Raw genomic sequence first — 26,622 nt, 5'->3', positions numbered from 1 at the left:
GCGTCGGTTTCCTTTGAAATCTCCTCAACGGAAGAATCTACAACGTTCTCAATGATCTGTTGATCTGTTGCAGAGCCAGAGAATTAATGACACTCAGGGCAGAGCAGCGCTCAGGACTGAGCAGCGCTCAGGACTGAGCAGCGCTCAGGACAGAGGAGCGCTCGGGACAGAGGCAGGAGTTACAACTATTTTTAGAACCTGGGACCTGTGCTCTGATACCATGTCAGGCCAGGGTAACTCCAGAATGGTCAGGGAAAAAACTGATGATATAATTCATTAGCTAACTATCATTTATATACAGAAATAGGACGGATCAGTTCATCTTCTTGATGACTGATCGCGTTCCAGTTCACCCATCCGTTGAGGATTAGGTGTCAACAATTTCCTTCATCTTCCTCTAAATCACTCAAGTGTCAAAGGAATTACTGCTACCCTGCTTTTGTGTTTTGCTCATCGAAACTGTGTTTGTATAAAACTTGATTGGGTTAGACTCCATGCCCAATGGTGGAACTTTCACATAGCCCAACCAAATTTTAGTCATTTTTTAGATAAATCTGGCCATTGGACTCAATTGCAAATCTTCTACTACAGTTACCTTGAGTAGTTGAGTTTTAGGGAGAGATCCCTCTCTACGTTGAAGGGTCAGCGTTCGACCTCAAAGAGGTTCAAGGTTACCTTAGAGGTTTTCCCGCAGCCAGAGTTTCCTCTAAGAGATAACATTTTGGTTCCGTCGCCGGGGAGCGAAAGACATATTTTCGCCAAACGATTTTATTGTTGAAGATCAGATCTCTGAGGGAAAATAGAGATTTGTATATCAGCTTCGCTGCAAGATGCTTGCTTTGGCGAATCTAGACTATATTTTGAAGTGTTCTTATTGATGAAGGTTTGGCTCACAAAGGTGTTCATACTCGGAGGAACCCTGGTCCGAATCCACCCTAGATTTTGTCAAGCCCGAAAAAGTTTTTCAGGAAGAAAACTCCAAAGGAATCAAGTACAATCTACTTGGAAAGTTCTTATTCTCTACCTACAAAGGTTGAAGCTCTTGAGGATTCGCTGCTAGATATTAAATTTGAAAGGTATTTACTCAGATATAAGTCCTAAAGTAGCCTTCCAGACGCTTTCCTTGATCCAACAAATCTAAAGACCTTTACCCCTGGTTCTTCCATCCCAAAATTAGAGCTATTACCACAAGAGTTCGAGATTTGGTCTCAGTTTAAAAAATTAGAACAAAAAGTCCAGGAACTCCAGGTAGTTGCGGCTAAATCTTCAACCTTTCCTTATTTTATTCCATCTTTATTTGCGTCAACGGCTCCTCTGTCTTCTGTGGATGTTCAAAAGCCCATTTTATCAACTGCTATCACAACAGTCTCAATGCCTCTGACATTTGCTGTCCAAACTCCTGCTGTCAGTGTAATTTCATATCCCAACCCTATGGCTGCTAGATATGCACCTTTAAACCTTCAAGGTCTGATACATGACCTCCCCTTGAATTATGGACAACACTTGATCTAGTTTGATGGCACCGGGTTTTATACAACCCATCAGCATGTAGATAAGCTTAATGACTTTATAGATTTAGAGGAGGTTGACCGTGAGGACGTCAAATTGAGACTTTTTGCACAAAGTCTATCAAGAGAGGTAAAGAAATGGTTCAGATCCTTACTTGCAACAAGTATCAATACTTTCCAGCAGTTTGAACAAATATTTCTCACCAGGTGGGAGGTGAAGAAAAATCCCTTACAAATTTTAATTGAATATGAAGGTTTAAAAAGGAATCTAGGGGAGTCAGTTCAAGAATTCACAACCAGATTTAACAGATTTTACAATTCAATTCTAGCTGAGATAAAACCCCCTCTGGGATTAGCCTTGTTGCATTATCTTGACAATTTTAATGCCAAAATGGCTTATCAACTTTGGGAGAGAAACACTGTTACTTTAGAAGCAATGCAAAGTAATGCAATTGGAGTAGAAGCCAATTTGTTGGCCAAGAAGGCAAAAATGAAAATTGAGAAGAGAGTGGTGTTCAAAGAAGAATCATCTTCTTCACCTGATCTGAAATTTGATGTGATGTTGAAGACGATGGAAAAGATGGTTGATAAGCTAACTCCTTCTAGGGCTGAAAATCAACCTCAGGTGAGAAATCTGAACTTCAGGAGACCTCAAGGTGCTCAGAATCGTTTAAGAGAGCAGAAGGGTGTTGAATATCAACAAGCTGTTATTCAACCTCCTTTTCTAGAGGGATTTGTTGATGAGGATGTCACTGAGGAAGAAGATCAACAAATTGGATGCTTAGATGATAAAGAAACGCAAGTGTGTGCTACCAAGGAGGAGCATGACATTTCTGCAGGGTGCTCAGGCAAAAAGGACAACATTCACATTTGCAATTTTGTAGTTTATTTGTAGGGCTTGTTGTCGCACAAAGTGTCGAGGCACCGCGATAACGCTCAGAGTAAGGGTTGTCACTCCGTTTAGACTCTCTCCTAGACAAGTCAAGGGCGGTAGTCCCTAGGGGGTAGTCTGTAGGGGTAAATGAATAAAGGAAACTTGTGGAACACAAGCTCTAGGAGACTTAAGGATGAACAACTTGACGAATGTGAAACAAGTCCTAGTTAACCGAGATGGATAGATCAAACAATTAAGACAAATACAACCTCAAGATAGAAATGATTTTAGACCAGTGCCTTAATATTCAATTAACCATAAACTAAATGAAAACAAGTTATCTAGAGCAATTTATAAATGTGATGAAAGTGATGATCATGAACGATTAAATGTAAATGCTCAAAACTTTATCATGCAAGATTTTCTAGCAATTAAATACCATGAAGAGCTATGAAATTTAACTGCTAAGCAATGATTCTAGATTTAAAATGATTTTCTTCAATAACCCAAATCTAGAATTTATCTTTTTTCCTATAGTCAATCTTTAGATATGATTCTAAAACATTAATCGAGTTTGACTATAGAGAAGTTAATACCACAGAGATCTTCCTTTAAAATTTTACACAACACAAAAAGACACCAAGGAACTTTAGATTAGAATTTAATTATCCCTTAGGTAAATTTTTAATGTAAAAATTTAATGTGGCAAATATTTAATTAAATTTTTTAATGTGACCAAAGATAAAAATGAAAAGAGCTTAATTAAATTTAAATTTTTAATGGGCCGTAGGCCTTAAAAAGGTTAATTTTTTAAGCGTGAAAGTGTAGGTCCTCTTTTTATTTAATTCCTTAGTAATTTCATAGTCACAAAAATGATTTTTTAAAAACTTTTTAACTTTTAAATGTTTTTAAATATTTTTAAATGAAAACAAAATGAAAACCTAAGAAATCACAACATAAAAGAAAAAATAAAAGTCACAAATTATAATAAAAAGTTAAAACAAAAATAAAATCAACCTTGAAAAGATTAATTTTTTAAATGTGAAAGTGTAGGTCCTCTTTTTATTTAATTCCTTAGTAATCTCATAGTCATAAAAATGATTTTTTTTTGAACTTTTAAACTTTTGAATGTTTTTGAATATTTTTAAATGAAAACAAAATCAAAACCTAAGAAATCACAACATAAAAGAAAAAATAAAAGTCATAAGTTATAATAAAAAGTTAAAACAAAAATAAAATCAAAATGGAAAAAAATAAAGAGGTAACCAAAACAATACAAAAGAACTTGAATTAATTAAAAAGGGCCTAACCCTAACCAAGCAAAGGAAAAGAAAAATGCGATAACTTTGTTTTGTCTGTAGGTCGAGAGGAGAGCTGGTAGCATGCAGGAAGGGATGTGGGAGAGACGACGGGCTCGAGGAGAGGGGTTTTGCACCTCGAGAGGGAGAAAGAACGGAGCAAAATTTGGAGTGAGAGGGTAGGGAAAGTTACGCAGTGAGGATTTTCGAAATTTGTAGTAGACGGATGGAGAACCCCAAGCAACAGAGAAAAGAGAGGCTTCCAGGCAACAAATGGTAGCCTGAAAAAACCTAGAACAAACCTAGAAAAATCAAATTTCAAACCAATACACTTTTGCTTCAGATTTGTCCTTGAAACACTTCTAGATTTAAATTTTAAAACCCTTAGAATGTAAAATTTTCTGAAAAAAATGTCCCTGCAAATTGATATTGAGGCCAGATCTAACCCTCCAGGGCCTAGATTTGGCTTCAAATAAAATTTCTCCTTCAGATCTGCAGCTGCAAAAAGAAAACACCCTAATGATATATACAATGATGAAATTAAAAACCCCAAAAACCCAGTCGGATAATTACAATAATTACACTTTGAAGCATCTAAGAAGCCAAATCTATCATTTTGCTGCACCTAAATTAAAATTTTTTAAATTTCAAAAGGAGGTGCTAGCTCAAAACCCTCATGCATCGCAAAATAAAAAATCTTATGATAAACTCGGAGCTAATTTAGCTGGGCTCTTCAAGAAATACAGATCAGGAGTTGGCTGGTCCAACTTAAAACTTCCCCTAATAGCCGTTGATCTAACTCGAGATTTCCTTGCAAAACTCGATCCAACGATTAAAAATAAAGCGAGAAAATAATAATGAAATTTAGACAAATAAAGATACCTGCTATTACTTTTAAAATTTAAATTATTATTCAAACTCCAGCCATTGAGCAAGATACCTGTATTCAAATCACTCTTCAAAAGCTATCATCAATGGCTTTAGAAAGAATCATGCATGAAATAAAACATCTTACAACATTCTCATGAAGAGTAACACCAGAGAATTTAACTCCAAAGTCTTTCTTTATTATTCAAAAAAAAGATTACACCAGAGCTTCTTGCTAAGCACATGACTCAAAGATCGGATGGGTCGACTAACAAATGACTTCCTATTTAAAGATAAATCCTCCAACAGTTAGTTTGAGTGATTCTCATCAAAGTAATCTCGACCATTGATGAAGATCAAATTTTCTTTTAATCTCATTTGGCGAAATATTTAATTTTTGAGGAAATTCGAAATTTTCATTTAAATGCATTTTAATTATCTACAAAATTAAATTTTTGAGTTAATTTCCCAAAAATTTGACTTTGACTTAACCCTAGGGATCAAAGGTTTAAAATCTATCAAAATAATTAATTTACCTTAGTCCTTGGAGCTCTTAAAATTTAATTATTTAGGACCGACAAATTTTGCCTTTGGAGAATTTAAATTTACCTAGGACTTAGAATTAATTAAATTTTTGGCTTAGGATTTTAATTAATTTTGGGCCAGAAAATTTAATTAATTAATCTATGAGGGGATAAATTATTTTTCTAAACCTCAAGACACTTTACATCATGATTCTCATATTTTTTACATCATAAGGGGGAAAATCCATTTATAATAGACCCGCACAGATTACCCATTTCTGCGGCACAATTATAATCCAGCAAATCAAGTAGTTTGTAATAAAATAATCTAACCAAATAGTTAGGATTATTGCTAACTTACTTTTACATAGACTCGATCTGGAACACTAGGACTTGCCTAAGATCCTAGCAACAAAATCCATTCCAGCTTTTTGAGATAAAATTGGAGGGAAAAACTCTGCCAATTATTCGAAAATGAATCAGTGAGACGAAAAACGTCATAGAATGGAGGTCATAGAATGGAGGTCGTCACTAGAAAGGTAGGTTTACCCAGGTTGTTACATAACTGACATAGGTTTGCTGAGATTATTTACATTATACACATGCATAATGGGTTTACATAACATCTTGGAAGTCAGGTTGATGATGATAGCTGGACGACACGGACACATCGATCAGGCACTATCCCTTTTGCGAAAAAAATGGAGTGTACTGCTATGGGTTGTTGACACGTAGTGGTCAACAAGGCTATAACAATGCAGTAGTAGATTTTCAAAGACAATACAATCTCAGGCGCTGGACTGTTCTTATTAAGACTCCACCACAAAAGACAACAACAAGACTATAACAATACAGTAGCATATTTTCAAACACAGTACAATCTTAGGGGCTGGACTCTTCCTATTAAGACTCCGCCACAAAAGACAACAGCTGTGCAATACGCTGATTCAAGGAAGGAAATACTGAAGAGACCAGAGGAGCCTAAGAAGGACAGTGCGAGAAAAGTGGAAGAAGCTAAGAAGGAGATTAAAGAATTGGAAAAAACATAGTCAGCTTTCAATCTAGAAAGTGAAATTAGTAAGTTGAAAGTATCCATTCCTTTTGCTGAACTTTTAAGAAATGAACAGTACAAAAAAAGAATCTTTACAATGGTTAAGAGTTCAGAGAGTGATTAGGTTAATATAAACTCACAGGATTCCCTAAATTTAGATGATGATGCTCTTGAATTTGTTTTTGGTCCACATGTCATTAGCATAAATGATGATGTTCCCCCATTCTATGTAAGTCTGAACATACACGATATGATTCTTCATAACGCTATGTTAGACTCTGGAGCTTCGCATAACCTGATGCCAAAATCAGTCATGGACCATCTAGGACTTCAGATTACCAAACCTTACAAGGACCTGTTCTCATTTGATTCTAGAAAAGTAAAATGTTTAGGGCTGATAAAAGATCTAGTTGTAACTTTGGCACAAATACCTGCCAAGAGTGTAATGATGGACATAGTGGTAGCAGATATTCTAGCTAGATTCAACATGTTATTGTCTCGGTCTTGGGCAACAAGATTAGGAGGAACATTGTAGATGGACATGACTTATGCATCAATCTTGTTGTTTGGTGAGTTGAAAAGATTATATAGGGAAGTCCAAATGGCCTATATGGTAAGCAGTAGAACTCAGCCAGATAATCATCCCATTTATGTAGTAGATACAGAGGTAGGATCACAAATTTTCTTTAATGATTTCTGTATTGATGGAGAAGTATAATAACAGGTTGATGTCAATGATCAACAAACACAGATTCAAACTTTTTTAGATGAAGTCTGGAATTTGTATTTTGATGGCTCCACTTGTGAGAAGGGTTCTGGGGCAAGAATTTGGATTGTTCTGCCAGACTGTACTAGTCAGTTGCATTCATACAAATTGTATTTTGATTGTACAAACAACGTGGCAGAATATGAAGCTCTGATTAATGGGCTGAACATGTTAAGAGAGCAGAAATCGAAGAAAATTCATATTTTTGGAGATTCGGAGTTAATTGTGAACCAAGTCAAAGGCACTTATCAAACCAGACACCCAAGGATGAGAGCCTACTAGAATGAGGTATGGGATTTGTTTTCAAATTTTTTCTCTGAGCATGAAATCTCTCTCATTCCTAGAGAAGAAAACAAAATTGCAAACTCTTTAGCAACAACTGCTAGTGCATTTAGAATTCCTATCTATCCTAATGAAAAATATGAGATCAATGTGAGACATATGCCTTCTATTCCGGACAATACTAGGCACTGGAAGGTGTTTGAAGATGATCAACAAATTAGAAGATTTCTTGAAAGAACTGATGAATTTCTTAGCACTCCAATTGACAAAGATGAAGATGAGACCACAAAGAAAGATATTGAAACAACAGTCTTCTTGAATACTGTTGCTGGACAAGATATAATTCAGTTAAGTAATAATATAATCCCTAGAGGTTTAGTTCCTTTAGAGAGATTATTTGATTCAAATGATGTGGCAGTTAAGCCTAGAATCCTGCCAAGTGATGGGGAGATGGAAGACTACAATTTGGGAACTAAAGATAATCCAAAGATGGTCAAAGTTTCTAACACTTTGAAACTAGAGCAAAAGTTGAAGTATGCAGAATTGTTAAAGGAGTTTGTAGATGTATTTGCTTGGAGATATGAGGACTTAAAGGTCTATGACAAAACTGTCATCCAACATACTATACCACTCAAGGAGAATGAGAAGCCCTTCAAACAGAAGTTAAGGAGGATCAATCCAAAGCTGCTGCTGCTGATTGAAAAAGAGGTGAAGAGACTGTTGGTTGCAAAAATCATCATCCCATTGAGATTTTCAAATTGGATAGAAAACTTGGTACTAGTCAGGAAAAAGAGCGGGGAAATTCGCTTGTGCGTGGATTTCAGAAATTTAAATAAAGTCTCATTGAAGGATAATTATCCTTTACCAAAAATGGATCACATTCTGCAAAAAGTGGTTGGCTCAGAAAGGATTTCCATGTTGGATGAGTTTTCTGGATATAATTAGATCCTGGTTAATCCAAAAGATCAGGACAAGACTACTTTCACCACGCCATGGGGCACATTTATGTATTCAAAATCAGTGTTGCACTAATCGGGAAAAAATCACGATAATATCGTTTTATCGCGATTTTTTCAAAACAACGATAAAATTGGGCGATAAAATCGGATTTTTTTTCATAGCCGATTTTTTCGGTAAAAATCGCGGGCCTGTCGGACAGTGCGTGTTTTAAAGGGAAAAACTCGTTTTTTTTAGTCATTTGGACAGCAGAAGGTGCGCTGGGGTTTGGAGACTTGCAGACTTGGAGTTGGAGCTGAACCAATTAACTGGAGGAGAAAATCAAAGAGTGAGCTAAGGAGGAGACACATTATCTCCATAAAACCGGTATGGGCACCAACATTTTGTGTTTTCATTGTTTTGTAACTTTGTTTTTGTTTTTTTTCTATGTTTTTGGTTGGGTTTGGAAAGTGGTTTTTGACATTTGTCCAATGTAATTTTTTTTTTTTAGTTTTTTTGGTTGGGTTTGGAATGGGGTTTTTGACATTTGTCCAATGTATTTTTTTTTTCTGGTTTTTTTGGTTGGGTTTGGAATGGGGTTCCTTAAATTGTATGTAATTTTTTTTTTAGTTTTTGTACAATGTAAATAGTAAAATACTAAATTGTAAGTTTGTAACTTGTAAATACTAAATTGTATGGGCCTGGAGTATGCCCTAAAACTGCTTCTGCTTGGCTAAGAGCTCGTCTTCCTCGGACGTAAGGAAACAGGTTAACGGCCCAAGACCCAGAGGCATCTGGCAGGAGTGAAAGCCTGCTCCCTTACGGACCACCAGCGGGTTATTTCAGGTGGCGTGGTTTTCCTTGATAACAGTGATGTGTCAACTGACATTCGCGGATAGCAGCCAGAGATGGCTGTCCTCACTGTTGGTTTGACAAACTGAGTTTGATAGGTTTTTCCACCTTTTGAAAAAAAAAAAATATATATATATATATATATATATATATATATACTAAATTGTAATCCTTATTTTCCCATAGGTTCACCGAAACACCGTTCAAGTTTTTAACTTCAAAGTTCAAAATCAAACATGCCAAGAAAATTGGACCCTTTCAGGGAATTTGGTGAACCTGATGCTTCGAATGATAGAATAAACTTGTCTTGCAAGTTGTGTGGGCACCATATGTCCGGGGGGTGTACAGATTGAAGTATCACCTTACACAAATCCTTGGATTTGATGTAGGGCCTTGCACAAAGACAAATCCTGAAATCATCCGAAGAGCCATGAAAGCATTGGAAACTTTAGACCACACTAGAGAGGCCAAAGTAGAAATGAAGAGGCAACTAAAAAAGTCAGCTGAACAAGGAAGTGGCAGTGGTTCTACTGCAACATCAACCAACCCGGTAGCTGCCTCATCATTTTTTGTTCCTCGAACCACACCTGGTTCACAGCCATCTATCAGTTCAATGCTTAAAAAAACTGAGAAAGAACATGCTGACAAGTTGCTGGCAAAATTTCTCCTTTGGAGTGATATTCCTTTCAGCATTGTAAGGAATAATCCATTTTTCCAGCTCGCTGTCGATGCTATTGCAATTGTTGGTCCAGGGTACAAAATCCCTTCTTATCATGACATGAGAGGCCGGATTCTTCAAAATGAAAAGCTTGACTGCACCAAAATATTGGAGAATTTTAGGGAATCATGGGCACAAATAGGATGCACTGTGATGTCAGATGGTTGGATTGACCAAAAGGGGAGAACCCTTATAAACTTCTTGGTTAGTTGTCCCAAGAGGACTATGTTTATCAAATCTGTTGATGCATCTGCACAATTCAAAGATGCAAGAACTTTATGTGATTTGCTGGATGTGTTTATTTTGGAGGTGGGTGCAGAAAATGTTGTCCAAGTCATAACGGACAATGCTGCAAATTATGTTGCTGTTGGCAGGATGCTTATGGACAGGCATCCTACTTTATTTTGGACACCTTGTGCTGCACACTGTATTGATTTGATGTTGGAGGACATAGAGAAAATTTCCTTTGTCAAAGATATTGTTGAGTCATCCTAAAGCATTACAAAATTTATATATAATCACACATCTGTGCTTAGCTTGATGAGAAGATTCACCAACAACAAAGAGTTGGTGCGCTTCGCCATTACACGGTTTGCCACCAGTTTCATATCTCTTCAATCCCTCTTGAATTCTATGTGGGATGTAAAGAGAATGTTTCTTTCAGAGGAGTGGTGTGCTTTGCTAATGAGCCGCAAACCAGAGGGAGAGGCCATATGCAGACTAGTTTCATACTAGGAAGACTTCTGGGCGGGAGTGCAGGAGGTGTGCGCCGTTACTGAACCTTTGGTAAAGGTTCTTCAGTTAGTTGATGGTGAGAAGCCCGCAATGGGCTATTTGTATGAGGCCATGGATAGGGCCAAAGAATCCATTCGGGCCTACTATGATGATAAGGGAGATGAGGGGTTTCAGAGACAACTCCTCCTATGGGGAGTGATTGATGAACGATGGAACAACACACTCCATCGTCCCATTCATGCTGCTAGGATTTTCTTGAACCCCGCATTTTCTTACGCATGTGGGTTCGTATTTGATGCTGAGATCATGGATGGATTCTTAACCCGTGTCTAGAGGATGGTGCGATCTCTAGTAGAACGTACATAAATCTCTAAAGAAATTGAGACATATAGGATGGCAGGTGGCACATTTGGCTTTGACATGGTTGTGACTGATAGGACAATTAAAATGCCAGGTATTTTTTAGTTTGTTTCAAATTTCATTGTCTCTTCAAATTCCATTTTTTTCTTATGTTTATTTCAAATTTTATTTGTAATTTTGTTGTAGATGCATGGTGGAGAATGTATGGTGCCAGGGTACCCTTTCTGCAAAAGCTTTCCATTTGAATCCTCAACCAAACATGTAGGTCCTCAGGGTGTGAGTGCAACTGGAGTGTATTTGGAAGAATACACAACAAGAAGCGCAACAGGTTAACACTTAAAAATTTAAAATATTGCAAATTTCCAAATAAATTTTTGAATTCATTAAACAATACTTTTTTTATAATTATTATTTCATGATCTTTGTACAGGTTGGAGTCCCAACGACTTAATGACATGGTCTACGTCTACTACAATCTTCGATTGTGGGTGAGGCAACTTGAGAAGACACCTAATATGGAGGCCATCTCATTGGATGGGATTGACACCACTCTTGCATGGACGGTTGAGGCCGAGAGGCCTCTCATGAAGTCTGCTGATGATTGGTTAGTGTAGGATGTAGTGGAGGAGGAGGAGGAGGAGGAGGAGGAGGTGACACCACCTGCCCGGGCTACCCCTGCCACCAGTAGAGGACGTGGTCTACCTCCTATAGCTCCTACTCCTAGTTCTTCAGCGTCTAGAGCACAACAGACTCCACTACCAACTCCACCAGCACCAACCTCTACATCTAGAGGGAAAGGGAAAGCTATGGCATTTTCTCGCAAGAGGGGCAGAGGAAATCAATAGTATTAAACTTTAGTTATTTTGTTCATTTCATTGTATATGACATTATGACTCATGAGATACATTATTATATTTTTTGTTGATATTTTGAGGCTGAGTTGGGACTCAAGAGTCAGGACTTACTATTCAGGACATGATTCACTGTTATGTGTGCTTTGAGCACTAGAAATGATATTAAACATCTTATATATTAGTTCTTTTATCATATTTATGTGTCAATGTATTTATTTTATGTTGTAGATGGTTTAGATATTAAAAAATTGGAAAAAAATGAATATTTTTGTATGTTACGATTTTTTCCCGATTATTACGACTTTTTTCGATTTTTTCCCCGTGTCGAAATTATCCTGGTAACGATTAGTGCAACATTGTTCAAAATCCCATTCATACTCATGAATGTCGGAGCCACTTTCCAGAGAGAAATGGATATCACTTTTGCTGATGAAAGAGATAAGTTTGTTGCAATTTATCTAGATGATACAACTGTCTTTTCAAAATCCGAATTCGCTCATTTAAAATATTTAGTGCAAGAAGTTTGGAGTTTCTTTAAATCCAAAAAAAATTCCACTTCGCTATGAAGTAGGGGAAGCTGTTGGGTCACATAATATCAAAGGAGAGCATTTAGATAGATCTTAGCCGAGTGACAACAATACAAAAGATTGAACAACCAAGAAACAAGAAAGAAGTGCAGTCATTTCTAGGTAAGGTAAATTTTCTGTGAAGATTTATCCCAAATTTTGCAGAAATTTTGAAGGTAATGTCAAACATGCTTAAGAAAGGAAATGAGATTAAATGGACTGAACAAGCTAAGGCATCCTTTAGTGATATCAAAAAGGCTTTAGGTCAAGCTCCTTTACTCACTAGTCCAAATTTCTCTAAAGATTTTGTAATTTTTTCATTTGCTTCTGAGCACACCATCTCTGGTGTTTTACTTCAGAAGAATGGGGAAGGTCAAGAACAACCCATTTCATTTTTTAGTAGGGCATTGAGAGATGTTGAACTGAAATACAACATAATGGACAAACATGCATATGCGTTGATTAAATCACTCAAAGATTTCAGGGTCTTTATACTGCATTCTCACGTGATTGCCTATGTACCAGACGCTGCAATAAAAAGTATTATGATCCAGCCTGATAGTGATGGCAGGAGGGGGAAGTGGATTTCTAAGATGTTAGAATTTGATTTGGAAATTAAGCCTACCAAATTAATCAAAGGACAGGGTTTAGCTAGGCTAATGACTGAAACAAATCTTGATACTTTTGATGTGAATTCAATTATGGAATTATCAGATTTTCTAGAGGATGAGTCAATGGTTAAAGTGGATGACCGTTTCAGAAATTGTGCATGGTATATTGATGTCATTTACATACTGCAGAATCTACAAGTGCCATCGGGGACAAATAAAGCTCGAGCTCGATTTTTAAGGCTCAAATCTGTTAAATATTGTCTTCTGGATGGTTATCTATTTTGGAAAGACCCGTAAGGCATCTTATTGAACTGCCTATTAGAAGATGAAGCCAAAGCAATGATCAAAGAATTTCATGAAGGAGCCTGTGGAGGACATCATTATTGGAAGGCTACTGTTGATAAGATTTTGAGAGCAGGATTCTACTGGCCTACGGTTTTTTCTGATGTCAGAAAGGAAGTTGTAGCCTGCCATAAATGTCAGTTGTTTGAAGGCAAAGCCAAATTAATGTCTCTACCTTTGAAACCCATTTCTGTAGAAGCACCATTTCAGCAATGGGGCCTTGACTTCATAGGCGAAATTCATCCAACATCCTCAACACAACACAGATGGATCTTAACAAGAACGGATTACTTTACCAAATGGATTGAGGCACTTCCAAGCAGGCAAGCTACTGATCTCGTTGTTATTCAATTTTTAGAAAACATTCTTTCCAGGTTTGGTAGTCCAAAAAGAATTATTATTGATAATGCACAATGTTTCAAATCCAAAAGATTAATAAAATTCTGTGATGAGTACCATATTAAACTTAGTCATTCCACAACCTATTACCCTCAAGGTAATGGACTAGCTAAGTCCTCAAATAAAAGTCTTATCAGAATTATCAAAAAGTTGTTAGAAGACAACAAGAAGGCTTGGCATACAAAACTTAAGTTTGCTTTGTGGGAAGACAAGATTAGTACTAAAAGGTCAATAGGTACTACCCCTTTTCAGTTAGTATACGGTGTTGATGCAACATTCCCGGTTTCAATTGGAATCCCTGTTATGAGATATTTACAAGAATTAGGAGAAGAATCGAATCATCTGCAAAGGAGGATAAATCAGTTAATAGAGGTACAAGAGGATAGAGAGAAGGTGTATGAAAAGTCTCAAGAAGTTCAAAATCAAATCAAGAAATTTTTTGATAAAAAGACAAAAGAAGATGATTTTAAGTGCCTAGACCTAGTTTTGAAGTGGGATGCTTGCATTGAGGACAAAGGTAAGCATGGGAAGTTTGAAAACATCTAGAAAGGTCCATACAGAATCACAACTTTCCGTGGTAAGAACAATTTCATTTTAGAAGATCTGGAAGGAGTGTTGCTGCTAGGAGGTCCAGTCAATGGACGTTTCCTGAAACATTACATTTCCTGAACAAAGAATGTTTCAAATTTCATTGTAAATATCCATATTTTTTAAAGTACTTGCAGGTGTGGATGAGCATTCTGAAGAACTTGAAGCTCGAGGAGAAGGCCCTAAGGTTTTGATAATGTTTATCAGAGAATACTTTTTTTTGTAGCAATTATGTTTTTGTTTTCAAAATCCCAGAGTCTGTAAAAATAACATATTTTAGAAAGATGGTTTTTTTCTTTATTCAGAGTTAGTCAGAGTATTGCTTTAAAACTTTTCTATAATAAGTAGGCCTCTGGTTTGTTGGGTTCTTGCTGCCATCAATGATCGACAATATCCCCGTGGACCCAGCTGTTATCACATTTTATTTTAAGTTATAAATTTTTTAAGCAACGTTGACAATTTCAAGGTCAGTGAAAAAAATTGTAATAAACAGGAGAAATGCTGATAATGGGAATATCAACGCTTGTTAAGTTTAGAAAGTTATTAGCAAGAATATGCTGACAATAGGAGTGTCAGCATTATCAGGTATTCACTGATAACAAGAGTATCATCGTTAAAATAAAAAAATGAATTTCGATTTTTGAATCGTGCTGACATATTCCACGTCAACAACACAATAATCATTGCCCGGCCACGATAAATCTGAAGGTGGAAGGTTTTCCGTCATCACAGAGATATGATGTGTTTTTGAAATTATCGAAGGGTTAAAAACATTATTTCATCTGTCAATCAGTTATTTCGCCTGAAAACCTCATTTGTTTTTCTCGCATAGTGTTTTCACCATTGTCATTAGTAAGTTTTCTTAGTTAATCGCTGGGGAGTTGTTCGTTTCAAATTAATTGGCGGAGATACAACATTGGATCCTGGTCTATCATCTGCATAATCGCCAAACCGTAGAGATAATGGGGAAAAGCAGGAAGCTTAACAAAAATGAACCCAAAGGTCTCGACCTCCTGGAGATTTACCCAGATATTCAACAACAATTCCAGCGGGTTGGGTGGTAGGTTTTTTTCTAGCGATGCACTGATTACCATGATGTTGTGGTTCAAGCATTCACCCAGGGGTTTGATGGCCATTGCGTGGAGGTAGGCGGGCTTTCATTAATGGTCACAAAGGAACTAATTGCAAAGGTTACAACTTTGCCTACGGATGGGGAAAAGGTTTTCAGAAGTCACGTTCTAGCTGGGATTGATGTCCCATTTTTCTTGAAAGCCGAGTTCAAAGACAAAAACTGGAAGGCAAGGGTGCAAAGATCCTGGCTGGAGGACAAATGGCATGGGCTGCTATGCATTACCCAGTCATATTTCACGTGTGAAGGGAATTTTAACTGGGTAAATTTATACCATTTTCATTTCTTAGCTCATATAGTAGGACAAGTAAGAATGAATGCTTGTTTTTATTTATTGGAGAGTCTCAAGCACATGGTTGCTCGTTTCCGGGCCAGGGCAGACCCATCCCCTCATTTTGTTTATCACAAAGCCTTAATTAAGTTGTTAATTGAAAATCAATTGGCCAAAGTTGGAAGAACTTGGAGCCATTTCCTGTTTTGGGGAGGGTTTCAACCCCAACCTCCTAAGGCTAAACGAGGGAGGCAGAAGGGTACCAAACAGGGCAAGAAAACTTAGGTAGAAACCTCCTCTCAGGGCACCTCCACTGAGCAAACCCAAAGCTGAAAAGAGAAAGATATTCCCTCATCTTTTGATCCTACAATTCCTAAGGTTTATGCCAGAAGAAGTGACAGACTTAAAAAGACAGCCTACTACTGAAAACCCTCCCACTGAAAATCTTCCTCCTACTGTGAATTCCCCTCATGCTGAGAAGCCACCCACTAAGAGTTCCCCTGCAGAAACTCATCCACCAGAGCAGAGCAGAGCAAGGGAAAGAAAATTGAAACTGAACCCCATGATGAAGAAGAACCCTCCCTGTTTCAAATGTTCAAAGGGGGTAAAAGACCTCACACCAGGCCTTTAAACAAATTAAGGCTGAAGATAAAGTTAAAACAAAATCCCGATCTCACCAAGGAAGTAATAGATGTGGACAATGTCCCATTAAAGGACCTGATAATAAATAAAGGGAAAACTGTAGGTTCTAAAAAGTCAAAGGCTAAGGCAACTAAAAAGAAAATCCCTATGGAAACCAGACAAAGCAAGAGGCAGAGGATGGATAAGGTGGACGTTCTTTTGGAGGCGGCTAGTACCCTCAGCTAGGAAGCTGATAACCATTTTTTGGGTTTTTGATTATTCATTGTTAAAGTGAATTTTGTTGATCTATCACTGATCATGCACCTGTTAGTGTTTAGGTGCAGAACATTACAGAGGAGAGCTATCATTCCCATTGTTAGCGAATTTTGCACAAAAAGCGCTGGCATTTCCATTGTCAGCACATTCTGAAAGAAAAAATTTGAGAAAGGTGCTGACAGTCGGCTCATCAACAAAACTATCAGTTTAGGCAACTAAAGGACTGACAACGACAGTATCAGCGTATTGCAGCAGGGGTGACCGAGAAGACAACAACAAAACAAAAACCTGTTTTGGAGGATGACAAGGCTTATCTACAACGAGGGAAATACAATCATGATACATTTTCTCAGCGCCATTTTCAACTAGTTATTTTTGATTTTTGATATGTTTAAAAGATATTTTCATATGCATGTACCTAAGGTATTTATACTTCTATTTTTAGATTCCTGTAATTATTTTTGAGCTACAAACCTGTTTCAGTTATTGTAATGGTTATATAAGCAAGAAATGTAGAAGGAAAAAGGGTTGGTGTTTATTTGAGATATAACATCCTTGTGTATTTTTGAGCAAATCTTAATGAAAACAATCTTCATGAGCATTTACAGAAATTCTTGTGTTGTAATTCCTTGTCTATCTTTTTCTTGGTTTTATATTTCCTCATGTCTGAAAAACTGAGTGTATGAGATTGGGATTCATATTTTATGCTCCTGTTTCTTAGGCATTAATAATTGTAGTTCACTTAACCTTTACACTAATTTCCTCATCTTCCTCTAAATCACTTAAGTGTCAAAGGATTTAATGCTACCCTGCTTTTGTGTTCATATAGAAACTGTGTTTGTATAAAACTTAATTGGGTTAGACTCCATGACCAATGGTGGAACTTTCACATAGCCCAACCAAATTTTAGTCATTTTTTAGATAAATATGGCCATAGGACTCAATTGCAAACCTTCTACTACAATGACCTTGAGTAGTTGAGTTTTAGGGAGAGATCCCTTTGCAAGTTGAAGGGCCAACTTTCAACCTCAAAGAGGTTCGAGGTTGCCTTAGAGGTTTTCCCGCATTCAGGGTTTCCTCTAAGAGATAACAGTGGCTACTGCTTAGCTCAAACTCTCTGTTGTTCCACTACTCCAACAAAAACTCAACACTCTCCAAGCTCACAATGAAGCTCACAAAAAATCCAAATGAGATGTGTGAGGCAAATGAGAGGGGAGACCTCCTTTTATTGGCTTGGAGGGGTTGTTTTTGGAGGGAAACAACCCTTGTTTTCCCTCCAAACCACCTCTCAAGCCTCCAAGAATGCGTATGGTGGGTTTGCACCGACTAGGCAATGAACTAGCTAGTTTATGCCTGGTTTGTCTAAAAAAAGGGCGAATGAGGGCGGTTTACCGGGTTTTTTGACCGGTTTGGTTGGTTTGGCCAATGAATCGGCCAGTTTGATCGGTTTCCGGTTCAGAGATGGATTGCGCTTGACGTTATTTTGGTTATATGCTTCCTTGCTATATATATGAGAAACTTTGAATATTTGTATGTAATGGTTTGTATTTATATGGATGCACATATGATTTTTTTTTGGTTTAATGTATATATTTATGTATTTTATTTTCTGGTTTGAATTTTATCCCTTTTTTGGTTCTGGTCCAGTTCACATTTTTGGGATCTACTAGTTTGATGAATAGTTCAGTTTTGATAACATTGCGTTTTAGGTTGCTTGTAACTTTGTAAGGGCTAAGGATTGTTACCCAACAAAAGTGAGTAACTCATGGGAGAAAAGTTTTCTCCTCATTTGATAACAAGCTAGCCAATAGCCCTATGATGGCCCACAAATAGCTTTACATCAGAGCTCTCCACTTATGCTCCGGTTAGTGCTCTCTTCCAACTGGTATGGTTCATGAAGGAGGGTGGGTCATCTATCGAAAGGTACATTAACCATTTTTGTAATCATATGCTTTCATTTAATGTTTTGGGGCATATTGATATGGTTCACAAGCCAATATGGATGCTTGACCGCTCTTGATTGTACCTTTGTTCCCATGCTTCGCTTGGGAGGTTATTCTTTGTCTGTAATCTAGTGTGATGTCCCTTGAGGTTCTCCTTTTAGGAGGGGCGCCAATAGGAGGCAGCGATTGAAGTAGTGTGCCCAAAGTAATCCATACCACATTCCATGTTTCCCTTATTATCCACATCCATTTTGTGTTGATTGCCATTTGTCACTGTGACTGGTACCTTATATCCTCATCTCTAAGTCAGGGCCCATAAATGTTCCCTAAGAGATTGATGCAGTTGAAAGAATACTAGAACCATATGAAGCCACAATTAAAGAAAAGAAAAATGCAAAAGATGGCTAGGACATAGTAAGCACGTGGGAAAAATCCTAGCATGAGCTCTACCCCCCTCATCAACCATCACCCATTTTCTCAGCATGTCATGCTACATCTAAATGGAACTCTTGAATGTCCCAACCCCGATGAGTGAGCAACAACTACATCTTTAAGGGTTATTGGAAAAGCATAAAGCAAGCTTGGTCTCCTAAGCTATGCAAGAAATAAAGATAAATCATTGAAGTAAAAGGTGCACTAGGGGGGTGGTAAAAGTAGGCTGAGGAAAGGAGTAACTCATGCCTCCATGATTGGTCTCTCTTCTCCTTATAATTGTCAGAGATGTTGGACCCCCTCTAGCTGGTACCATGGCTATGGTCATTTTCCTCAAACTCATGCCTACTCCATCACCATCATTATGACATGCACATATCAATTCACCATCATTATGGCATGCACATATCGATTGATGGGTCTACTTGTGAAATGTCCTCCCCCTTGGGGTTGGAAATGCCTAATAGGGATGAAGGTATAATCATGCCCAACACAAGTATGGTAACTTGGTTACAAATACTGAGCTATAAAGACATTGGAAGGCAAAGCTTGTGTGAACTAATTTTATGCCACTAACATTGAATATGGTCCACCTTGATACTTTAATGGTTTTTTGTCCCTGATGATGTTGATCTCGCTTTTTCTTGAGGGTATATTTCAGGTGGTTCATTATTCATGTAACAAAGATACTTTGAAGGAAGACTCGACACTTACAATGATGAAAATCAGCCCATAAATGCTCTCAAACTATGCTTTAAACTCCCAAATTCTTTAAACATGCTGCCCATAATTGATGTAAATTACAGCCCAAACTTGCGTGAATGGTGTGAAATGAGCCATTAGATTGTCACTTTTAGGCTCCAATTTGTTATTTTCCTTGTTTCTCTTGGTTTTTTAGAATTATTATACCACTCTGATTTCACAACCAGGTGTGTCCAACATGTATCCTAGTTTGAATTTTTATACAACTAGGATTTTCAAACCAGCTGTGACTGACATTTATATCATCTGTATCCAGTATGTATCCCAGCCATTGTTGTACATGATAGATATCGGAGCTGTATCTGGGCTGTATCCGTATCAGATATGCGATATAGTTTTTCCAAGGCCCACCACCTTGGAATCAGTCCACAATGATGAAAATGAGCCTATAATCGAAAACTGATTTCAAAGCTTCAAATTGTCCTCTAAACAGGCTGCACATTGCAGCTAAAAGACCCACCTCCTTGGAATCAGTCCACAATGATGGAAATGAACCTATAATGAAAAACTGATTCAAACCCTCAAATTTTCCTCTAAACAGGCTGCACATTGCAGCTATGAACTGAGGCATTGGATTGTTACTTTTAGACTTCAGTTTGTTAATTTTCTTCTCCCTCATTTTTTACTGGAATTTCCCTACCAGGTGTGTCCCACTTCAGTTTGAACTTTTATACTAGGATTTTCCTACCAGCTGTGTTCGACATATACCACAGCCTTATCCACCATGTATCCCAGCCATATTTGTACATGCTAGGTATCCAAGCCCTATCTGGGATGTATCCGTATTGGGTATGTGATACACTGTTTTGAAGACCCTCGAGGGACATATCTGATAATTTAGATTGTACATAGCTGATAAACTAGATTCTATGTTTTCGCCCTTTACCTATGCACATTAAGGGTGGTTGTACTGTTATTAGAACATAATATTTAGGCCATCTTGAAGGAGGGATTCATAACCTTACTTTTACGTTAAACAATAATTATTTGGTCCAAAGGAGCCCTTGCAGCAAGTGTTTTCAGGACCGGCAGGCCTGCACTGGTCTAGACCTGCTAGACCCTGAACCTGTGGCTGAATTGGGCTGGGAGGTTTGTTCAGTTTCAAACCGACCATTCCAAACTGGTTCCCAAAGTGAACTGTCTGTGGGACCATTGCAGCTCCAAGGGGCGGAAAAATGAAAAAATAAGGAAAAAAACCATCCCCCTTCTTAAATCCTATATTTAAGGAATTTATATGACCATTCTCCCTCTATTTCTCATACTCCTTTCTCATTGAACATTCAAAGAAAAGGTAAGTGTGGTGAAGAAATTTTAGCTGGAGTGCGCTTGGAGCTCATTTGTCATTGTTTGTGGGCTGTGTTACTGCCCAAATTCGCAGGTCCCCCTAAGCTCTTTGCAAGATGCTAAGGTGGCACCACAGACGACAAGTGCCCATTGTCACCTTGGCACAAGTGCCCACTCTTTAGGCCAACCCCGACATAGCCATGAGATGATTCTCTACAAAAATACCCTCCAAGATAGGCTGATAGACTAGTACGTAGTAATACTTCTTAGATGGTGGAGTCTAGGATATAATTTTAAAGATCTTGATTTTCTGAGGATGAAAATTTGACTGCAGAAAATACAGACCAACAAGAAACTAACACTGGAAAATAAGTCCTGAAATAGCACAAAATTTGAGTGTTAGGAATCCTTACCAAGTTTGAGATGAATACCTTGCTGTAGACTTTGGTAAATGGCTGAAGATGGGCAATTAATTTGTTGTTTTGCAACTTCAGACCTGCAAAATTGCAGGAAAATGCAGAAACCAGCAAGCTAAACCCCCTTTGAGACCAGCCACAAGCCTATAAATATTCTTTTAAAGCTGGATCTAAGGGTGGAAACGATATGACAATGAATATATGTCAATAAAAACAGTCCAACATGAGTAATTTGGAAGATATTGCAATATGGAAAATGTAACTCACTAAAAGGGGTCAAATCTCCAAGGGGTCAAAGCCTAGATTTCTATTTTATGCTAGAAATTTAATTTTGACAAAATTTCCATGGCAACTACACACTTTTTCTGAGCATGATGAGTCTTTCTTGGTTTTTGTGACCTTGAGACCTTGTGCATTGGGATCCGTGAAGTGTCTTGGGAAACATGAAATTTTATGAGATGTGAGACTGCCACGTTGAGAACTTTAAAATTAAGAGAGCTGTAAAATTAATAATGCACCATGGCCAAATAATGCATACAGATTCTATGACACATGACCATGTGAATATGACATAGATGCGTGCAGTACATGGTCTGGAATCTGGATGGCCTTACATAGTGCAATCACCCCTACAAAACCAATGGTTCCTCTAAACCATACATCCAAGTAGGTCCATCCAAAGCCCCCAATCCTATCATATACAGAGCAAAAGAATTTAAGAGTGGAGTCTAAAAGAATTGGGCACAGCTAACCATAATAGGCCTAGGATACCGTTCTACACACTGTTACCAGAAATGGGACGGCTGTAGAAACGAGATGAGACAGGAAATGTCATCCTGAACGCCCGTTTTGGGAGTTGAGACATGAAATTTTATGAGATGTGAGACTGCCATGTTGAGAACTTTAAAATTAAGAGAACTGTAAAATTAATAATTCTCGATGGCCAAATAATGCATACAGATTCTATGACACATGACCATGTGAATGTGACATAGGTGTGTTCAGTACATGGTCTGGAATCTGGATGGCCTTACATAGTGCAATCACCCCTACAAAACCAATGGTTCCTCTAAACCGTGCATCCAAGTAGGTCCATCCTAAGCCCCCAATCCTATCCTATACAGAGCAAAAGAATTTAAGAGTGGAGTCTAAAAGAATTGGGCATAGCTAACCATAATAGGCCTAGGATACTGTTACACACACTGTTACCAGAAATGGGACGGCTGTAGAAATGAGACGAGACGGGAAATGTCGTCCTGAACGCACGTTTTGGGAGTTGAGAATTTGTATTCGGGTCTTCTAAAATTCCCTTGGATTTTTGGAATCTTCTACTTCCCAGACCTCGTTACCAGTAAGATTTTAAAACTTAAATAAAATTTCATTGGATTGGTTGGAATCCATCCGATCCCAAAGACTTTCCACTATCTAGGTCTTCCACAATTTGTTTTCTTTTGCAACAATTCTAATGTAAAATTATTTTGTGATTTTTAATGTAAAATTATTTTTTATAAACAAGTTCTTCAACATAAAAACAATTATTTACCATTTTATTTTTTTTACTATTTATTTTGAATAATTCTATATTTATATATAGATTTAAAACGATAATCAGTTTTGTTTGGCACATAACAGGACCAAAACAAAAATAAGTAATTGCAATAATATCTTACACTCTCCTATGATCAATATACATCTCTTATTGAGCGCCTCAAGATATCCTCGGCAAAAAATACAGCGGCAAAGAATACAGTGGATGATTGGTTGAAGGAAAGAGAAATCTAGGAAAAGAAAGATTGTGCCTGCCTCTGAAAGCTCAATTGACAACCCAAAATTTTATTCCATTGTTTGACTTTGACTGTTGCCTTTGAATTGCAACTTTTGTTCACATCGAAAACAGCCATGTTTAGTGTTTTAATAGCTCATGATGTTTTTTTTTTAGAAAGTCAGTTGCTACCTCAAATCTTCAGTTTTATATAAATTTAATGTTCTCTTTTCCCTGCCTTCTTCTTGAGTGTTGTAGATTATCCCACCAAAATGCAGCATCAAACTTCATTTCTGCTGCAATAAATTTGATTCTACGGGGATTGATTTAGCGTTTGCCAGATTTATTGTTTTCCATGTCAAATTCTCTCCCCAGATCTGGTATCTAATCAATATACAATTCCAGGTTCAACTTTATTTTGAACTAAATTATCACTTCTTAAAACTAAATCACTATTTATGAATGTTTCTTTACAATTTCTCAAGTGGAAACATTGGATGTTTATGATTAATGCTTTGTTTTATATTGTTCACCTTTATTTATTTTTTCTCACTCGTTTCTTATACGTGAAACCTCCAAACTCCATTTCTCGTACCGTTCTCGTTTCTCATTTCGTTTCTCGTTTCTGGTAACCTAGGTTATACATAACATCACATGGCTCATAAAAGAATCTAAGAGTGGAGTCTAAAAGAATTGGGCATAGCTAACCATAATAGGCCTAGGATACCGTTATACATAACATCACATGGCTTGCAAGGCTTGGGCTTGCATTCTTTGGACATCTACATCAATGGTCCACTTATAATCAAACGTTGCAGGGGATTTGAGACCAGAATGTTTCAAACCCCTCTTGTGTTTCTCATAAAATTGCAACAGATTCTTATTTTAGTGAATAAGTTAAATTTTGCATTTGCAGATTTCATTTCAGTTTGAGTCATTACCATGGCCCCCAAGAACGTGAAAGACCCTACAAGGAACCATTGTGATGGGAAGCTTCATGTTCCTTTGGACTCTAGAGGCCATTTAGAGTCTTGATGTTACGTATTTGGTTTCAAATATGTATCGCACTAGTTCCTATATCCACCTGCTCAGCTATAACGTGAGCAAGCTTTGCATATGTCATGTATGTATTTGGTTTCAGATACGTATTGCACTAGGTGCTATTTTTCTATATCCACCCGTACATGCTATATACGTGATACATACATGAGAAAGCCTTGCATATGTTTGTGTGGAATGGTTTGGCATACATTGATGTACATGGATTTTTATTAACTTTTACATATTTTATGTATTTGTAATAGACTGGTTCACAGGCCGGTTCCAGTTTGGTTTCTGTTCCGTCTGTCCCCTCGGTTCCTCCTCAGCTGTAACTGGCTCTGATAACTTTTCTTACAGCAACCTCCAATACTCTCAAGTTGTCTCATATTGTAAGTCATGTCAAGTAACGATTACTAACAAATAGTGATACATACAGCTGCAGCAGGGGGAAGAGAGGTTATGTTAATTTTAACAACTTAGCTCTTGTTTAGCAATTTATATTTATAAACTGAATGCTTTGCCTTTGCAGAGGAATGACAAGATGATATCCTCGAACACAAATTACGAAGGCCTTTGTCACTGGAGTTACTGAATAAAAGAAGTTTTTATCGAAGTCTACTCAATAAAAAGTCGAAGGGAATACAAAATAGTTTTCAGACTGAAATCTTTGGTATGATTGGCACCATTGATCATATTCTATCAAATGTGCAGAATTGACCACAATCCAATTTATCGGTCTTAAAAGAAAGTCCAGATGGGCCATAATTGTATGATATTCTAAAAGATGAAATCCCAAGTTGCCAAATGAATGAATGGACGCGTCTTTTGTTAGCGTTGAGGAAATTTTCAAGGTGGTAGAAATGGAGGAATGGAGAGGCTCAAGTAATACTCCTGAAATGTATATTGTGGTGAAAATTATAATGTAATTATATAACATATTTTGCTTGAGAAACAGTAAGGCTTTAGAAAAATAATTGTTCTTTCCCAAATTTTTGCAACTGGCTTATCAAATTCTGGTCTTATTTGAAACTCGTTCTTTTTTTCCTAGTCAAAATTTTCTTATTTGACTAGATCTTATTTGCTCATGCAACTACTTCACTAGTTTGCATGGTTTGAAACACTATTTTAACAACTAGAAGCTTAGTTTATCCTCGAGATATTGAGGAGGAAGCAATTTAGTTTATTGTCGGTATTTTTGTGCTCGGACAGATAAAGAGAGCCTCACAAGCTCTACCTCCTTATTCAATGGGCCTAAATCTGAAATCCCATATTGCTTCCCCTAAATTAATTTCGCTCTCCCTTTAATTCTCATATTACCTTGCCTAAATATTTTTTAAGTTGGCTCCAAACTTTCAAAACCTAGATTTGACTTATGCAACAAATAGTTTGATAAGGCACGAAAAATAAACTTCATTGGTATTAAGTCTAAATTCTCATATTACTTCGCCTAATCTAATCTTTTTTGAGTTGGCTTCAAACTTTCAAAACCTAGGTTCGAGTCATACAACAAATAGTTTGACAAAGCATTAAAAATAAAGCATGTGAATTCACTGGAGCTCATTCCTCTGGCTTGAAAGGATATGCCCTATTTTATGGGAAGTTTGAAGGATTGTCTTGATTTGGTAGGTAGGAGTATGTGTTTATCATGGTAAAGAATCTCTTTGAAGTATATCTGGCTTGCAGAACAGCGGGGAGATTTGAGAAGCTTGAAGAATTTCAAAGTATTTGGCAGATTTATATCTAAAGGGAGAATTATGAGCACAAGCAGTTCCGATCTTCCGAACATAAAAACAAAATCTCGAGATAGTACATTTGGCTGCTACGTTTGTTTATAGCGGAGGTTAAATATCATTAATCGGGGGCTTGAAGCTGCTTCGATGTCTACCTTGGCACTTGTATGCCGTAGGCGTGGACGGGGTTCCGTCTTCTGTTCACCACTTGTATCAACACTATGCAGAGAGTCCGAACAATCGGGTGGACATTAGGGTGCTTTCAAATGGGTGTTATACAGCATCACTTTTGCTGGGAATGGCTGCCCGGCTACTCCATCGTGAATGAATCTGGTTTTTACCTGTGCATGTAGAAAATATATTTGATAAAGGCATGTTGTTATCAATAATTTCAACAACTCTCAATTCAAGGGTTTTTATCACGACGTATTTTTCCAAATTTGTTCTGCTAACTAATAGCACCCGCTGTCTATAGGTTATATAGGTTATTATACAATGCACATTGATATAACTTTTTGTAATTTTATTAATAAATAAAATTGAAATATAAAATTAAAATATACACCATTTATGAGGTGTAGTGTAAAACAGTTGGTTTGAGTGGGGTTTAGTTATCTCTAGGTTTTAGGACGTCAAGGGAGGGGTTGAGGACGTCAAGGGAGGGGTTGAGGATGCAAGTCACTTTCGTCAAGGGAGGGATTGAGGATGGAAGTCACTTTCGATAGAATTAAAGTATCCCAATGTACATCTAAGCATAGTTTAAACAGGAGAAATTTCGCTTGGAAAAAATGGTTTTTTTGACATTTATTTTGACGAAATCCGAT

At 37.3% G+C, this 26,622-nt stretch overlaps 1 protein-coding gene across 4 annotated transcripts in view; it reads left to right on the top strand.

Annotated features, from left to right (window-relative positions):
* The window catches only part of LOC149198613 (uncharacterized), a 74,606-nt gene extending 48,386 nt beyond the window's left edge, over nucleotides 1-26,220 (top strand). The window contains exons 2-3 of one of the 4 annotated variants that reach the window (XM_089402080.1): nucleotides 24,332-24,457; nucleotides 24,598-25,020. In XM_089402080.1, the coding sequence (XP_089258206.1) occupies nucleotides 24,332-24,457; nucleotides 24,598-24,599 (128 nt within the window). In that variant the 3' untranslated portion in view covers nucleotides 24,600-25,020. Of the gene's footprint in view, nucleotides 1-24,331; nucleotides 24,458-24,597; nucleotides 25,021-25,751 lie in introns of those variants that run through there. The other 3 variants (XM_089402079.1, XM_089402081.1, XM_089402082.1) reach the window with 3 other exon arrangements.
* The last annotated feature ends 402 nt before the right edge of the window (nucleotides 26,221-26,622 follow it).

Source organism: Pinus tabuliformis, chromosome 2_1 (assembly GCF_031772625.1).
Source record: "Pinus tabuliformis cultivar Carrire ecotype Pingquan chromosome 2_1, CPIR1, whole genome shotgun sequence".
NCBI classification, from domain to species: domain Eukaryota; kingdom Viridiplantae; phylum Streptophyta; class Pinopsida; order Pinales; family Pinaceae; genus Pinus; species Pinus tabuliformis.
Note: the sequence above shows the minus strand (reverse complement) of the source record. Positions and strands in the feature narration are given on the sequence as shown.